Here is a 5,272-nt window from a genome sequence, read left to right as displayed (position 1 = left end):
AGAACTTAACTCTAAATTGAAGGATTACACAATATATTTTAGTAGGGAACATATATTAGCCTTACAGTTCTATATTTAAGAGATGAGGAATTATTTACATTATTTACATTCAATGGATATTTGTCCTCATCTTGTTTGTTGTTAACACGTTTCGGCTGATATACCCTCCAGCCTTCATCAGGTGTCTTGGGGAAATTTCGAACCTGGGTTCTCATTCCTAAGATATTTTTCGACGTTATTATTATTCAGGTCACTGCCTGGAATCGAACTCAGAATCTTGGGGTTAGTAGCCCGCGCTCTTAACCACTACACCATATGCCCATGGGCATGTATTAGCCTTTACAAGGAAAAGGTTGACAGTGACCTTGAAGTTCCAGCTTGCATGTATACACACACACACACACACACAAGACTTGTACCCAGCCAAAATAAATGTTTCTTCAATGGAGAAACAACAGCTGCCATGGCAGCAATGCTATAACTGATAACAACAACAACAACATTGATAAAAGAAGATAAAAATACTTTAGAACTGAATGTAATTAATGTTGCCCATCACCATCATCATCTGTATATTCTTTTATATTTTATCTTTTACTTGTTTCAGGCAATAAACTGTGGTCATGCTGAGGCATCACAATGAGGAATATTTAATCAAATGAATTGACCCCAATACCTAGCTATTCTATCAGCCTATTTGCCAAACTTTTAAGTTACAGGGATGTAAACAAACCAACACCAGCTGTCAAGCAGTGGCAGAGGACAAGCAAAGGCACACACACAGAGTTTCAACATACCAAATCTATTCACAAGGCTTTGGTCGGCTGAAAGCAACAGAAGAAGATACTTGCCCAAGGTACCATGCGGTGGGATTGAAACTGGACCCAAGTGGTTGGGAAGCAAGCATCTTACAACACATGCAAACATTATAAAGTGTTGTAAAAGGTATTACTAGAAGATTAAGAGGTGTTAGGGCATTAGACAGAATACTTCGTAGTATTTGGTCAGACCCTGAATTCTGAGTTCAAATCTCACCAAAGTCAATTTTGGCTTTCATCTTTTCTGTGTCAATTAAATAATAATTAAAAATAATGCTTTTAAATGTTGGCAAGTTTGAGGGAGGGACTAAGTCAATTCAGAAAATTATTAACCATTACACCAACAACCACCTTGAGCACCTTTTTGAGCCTCATGTGTCTAACACATGTGGGCATGCCTACAAAGTCAGAAAACAGTACAGCTTCCATGACTTTTGGTAAACATTTTTTCTCACTCAGAGTTACTGAAGCATGGAACAAACTTCCTGCATCAGTTGTTAGTTGCCGAGACATTGCATCCTTTAAAACCTCCATGCTTCCTAAAATTCGCCAACACTACACCTGATATCCCCACCCCCTCCATACACATGCACACACACATATATATATCGTGACCCATACACTGCTCACTTTCCTGACTTTTGTACATAATTCTATGTACTGTACATGCACCTTTGATGGGTTGTAGGGCACCTGAGCACTATACACAATAATTTCATTATTATAAATAAACCCCAGTACATGACTGGTACTTACTTTATTGACCCCCAGAAGGATGAAAGTCAAAGAAGACCTCAGTGGAATTTAAACTCAGAATGTAAAGATGGATGAAATACTGCTAAATGTAATAATTCTGCCAGCTCCACCACAGCCCAAACAATAATAAAGTACCAAGGAGGCAGATTCTTGGAATTATAAGAACATGGGACTTGATACCTTGTGGTAGTTGTTCCAGCTTTGTGTGTTCTGAGTTTAAATCCCACCAGGGCCTACCTGCATGCAGGACTTAATCCATTTCTCAGTTTAACACCTGCAACAGAGACCTTGGGTGTCTTTAGCAGAGTCTACCATTGTCAGGGTTCTGGCTTGAGGATACCCTCCCTCCCCACCAGCATCAGAATCCCTGTAAAGGGTCATGGGGCACTACCTTCACTCCTGACCATAAGAATGCCAGAATGGTATTTAAAAACTTGACCAAAGTTTCATGTTCACTGTGGGGGACACATTTTCCAATTTGTCAGGTTGTCCACATTTGAAAAAAAAATGGCAGTACTCCAGCATGGCCACAGTCTAAAGACTGAAACAAGTAAAAGATATAAGATAGAATATTTAAATAATGGGGCTAATGCAGTTTCGCACCTCTTCCTGAAAAATGCATTTTTTTCAGATTCCTACGTTTAAGATGTTGGAGATTACAAATATGCAAAAAAAAAAAAAATTTTCCCCCCACCCCTTAAAATTTTGAACTGTTTTGAAATTTTTTTCCCTATGTTTTAGATGACGGACATTCGAAATATGCAAGAAACCACATATATTACTGGTACTTATTTCTAAATAACCTCCAAAAGGAGACAAAGTGGATTCTGGTAAGATTTGAACCCAGGAGGTAAGACTAGTTACATATTTTATCCCACCTCATTCCAAATGACCAAGGTCAGGTGTCTTTATGGTGTTAGGGCAAAACTTAATTGAACCAGTTAAAGAATTACCAAAATTTTTAATCAACCCTGGAGGGAAACAGGAATAATATTAAGAATCTCGAAGGTTGAAAAATGAATATTATAAAAATATTTTGGACTCTTTGGTACAAAGATGCGACCAAGTTCCGTAGTTTAATGAAAAACAAATTCTTAAAGAGAAGATGGTTTTGTTACAAATAACTTATTTTGGTTAAAATGACTTTATTTAATTTTTAAAAACTTTAAATTTAAATTTTTAAAAATCGACATGAAACAAAACAACGTATCACAGATAACAAAAACAACAGAATCTTCAAAGGTTTGTCACATATTGACTGATTAGGGTATGCGACTTTGTCATCAGTTTTACCAAATTCTTCAGGAACTGTAATAGATTTTTCTTTTTTCCTTTTAACTTTCTTTGCATGTATAATCCACCTTCAGCAGGGTTCTTTGAGAAGAATATTTACACAGATCAACAACACATTTTAACTACATTGAACAACATACGAGCAACAACAGACTTGGAAGGACCATTCCAGTAACAATAGAAACTTACAGATCTCTTGAAAGTTTCTTACCACTGACACGACGTCCACTGAACAAATGTTGGAAATAATCTCATCAAAAATTCAAGATGGACTTAGTTGAACATGGAGAAACAACACAGCCTAAAACAACCCCACCTATTAACAAAAAAACCCATCATTCATCTAACCCAGTGCTTCTCAACCATTTTTGAAATCTGTGGACCTTTTTGATTCCAATCTGAGACAGGTGGACCCTTGCAGGCATTCGATATTTAAAAAAAAAACCTGATATTTTTATTATTCAATACTATTAGGAATTGTATTCAAAAAATTATTAAAATATTTGGTGCATCAAAGAAAGATCAGCAATTTATTTCAGATAAATTTTAACAACAAAGTCTTACATGGACCTCCAATGGACCATACGGACCCTGGTTGAGAACCACTGGTCTAACCACCTCTAAAATCTCATTACAATACTATGAGGTATTTATCTAGCACCTTAATAACTCTGCTGCCAATTTCATGACCTTAGAGAACCAAAATTAAATCTAAGACATTACAAGAATAGTGACCATTCTTTGAGCCATTGATGCTGCCATACTATGTTCCAGTAAATATTAACTTCTCAAAAGACAATCTGGGTTATAAGCTGATACAGAAGTGGACAGAAGTCTTGAGTGTGTATTTTATTAACCCCAGGGGAATAACAGGTATTACTAAAGACCTAAGGCAGTGTTAGTATATTTAATGCCAAGAGCATTAAAACTAATTGAAAACAATTATGTTGTGAAGGGGAGAAAAAAAAACATTAACCAACGCCCAATATTTTTGTCTGGTTATTCAACAGCCTTTACCAGACTTGCTCAAATAGTAAAGGGACATCCCCATGTAGATCTACAATGTTGTTCACGAGTTGGTGTGAAAATTAGCATATTTAATTAAATACATCATTGAGCTTGATTACTTGGAGACGCCATCCACAAAGGCAAAAAGAAAAAAAACAGTAATGTTAGTGTGAACATATATAATGCAGTGAGCATTGATTAGTCTAATTAGGAATAATTATGTTGTGCAGAAAAGACAAAGTTCACTTAATGGCTAATAAATATCTTAATATTCTTATTAAGATTTTTTAATGACTCCTACGAGCTAAATTTTCTGTGGTTTACTATTTTTTAATTAACATTAAACTTAATTATTGTTTTGCATGTGAATGCCATCTGATTTGTAAACCTCAGTGGTGTGTGTGTGTGTGTGTGTGTGTGTGTGTGAAATAACGGTACTCCAAGCATTTGTTTAGAAGGGAGATAACTCAATGGCAACAACTTCTCAGGGTATTTTAGTATATTAAAATCGTTCGTTTCATGGTTACAACAACAACAACAACAAACATAATGATAATTCAATAACCAAAATAAAATAAAGAAACCCTCAATTTAAAGAAACCAATTCAAAACCTGCAATAAAATGGGGGTGGGGAAGAAGAGGAATGGAAAAGAAAGACGAAGGAAGATAATCACTGGATTTCACGTTTTCCAGTCATGAAACGTTGCTGAAAAATCAATCTCTGAAGTGCAAGCCATCACTAATTGTATCAGCAACATCGTTGATATAAAATTCCTCATCGTAGTGAACACACTGGGATAGGATGACAGACACTTTCACAGTAACATCACCAAAAACAGAACGAGATTGTTTAAGAAGACGGTCTTTAAAGCTTCTTTTAGCATCTTCAGCTTCGTCGCGGTACATTGGTTCCGAAATGAAAGTCTGGGTGCCATGCCCTCCCCCACTTAACCCTTCAATGTAACGCCAGCGGATATGATCCATTTCATTGTTCTTGATAACACCAGCCCCTAAAGGGATTCCGTTAATGAGTCGTGGAAGGCGTTTGTAGCAGATGTGAGGCAGGGGCTCATTCGGATTGCCTGTATAGACGGGATGAAGGGTGATCTGCATCAGGTAACATTGTCGGTCATCTTCAGAGTAGCTCTGCCTGCTGACCTGTTGACTAGCACTGACCGGAGAAACTGTGAAACGAGATTTTGTGGCCATCATCAAGGGCTCAGAGTTCAGTAGATCTGTAATAAAGACAAATATATATTCGTTATCGAAATATTGGCTTAAAATTCTGAGACAAGGTCAGTAATTTCCCGGGGAAGGGGGCGGTTAAGTCAATTCCTACAATGTTATAAGCAGTGGGAAAATACGACCAGAGATCTCACATTTACCCCCCCCCCCA

The 5,272-nt window shown here is 36.9% G+C and overlaps 1 protein-coding gene across 3 annotated transcripts in view; it reads right to left on the bottom strand.

Moving 5' to 3' along the window:
- Window positions 1-2,699: 2,699 nt before the first annotated feature.
- LOC106883755 (uncharacterized) overlaps window positions 2,700-5,272 on the bottom strand; it is a 25,667-nt gene continuing 23,094 nt past the window's right edge. For all 3 annotated transcript variants that reach the window (XM_052968604.1, XM_052968606.1, XM_052968605.1), the window contains exon 2: window positions 2,700-5,111. In XM_052968604.1, coding sequence (XP_052824564.1) covers window positions 4,591-5,111 — 521 coding nt within the window. In that variant the 3' untranslated portion in view covers window positions 2,700-4,590. The remainder of the gene's footprint in view (window positions 5,112-5,272) is intronic.

This window comes from Octopus bimaculoides, chromosome 6, assembly GCF_001194135.2.
Source record: "Octopus bimaculoides isolate UCB-OBI-ISO-001 chromosome 6, ASM119413v2, whole genome shotgun sequence".
NCBI classification, from domain to species: Eukaryota; Metazoa; Mollusca; class Cephalopoda; order Octopoda; family Octopodidae; genus Octopus; species Octopus bimaculoides.
The sequence above is the reverse complement of the archived record's forward strand: the minus strand, read 5'-3'. Positions and strand labels throughout refer to the sequence as shown.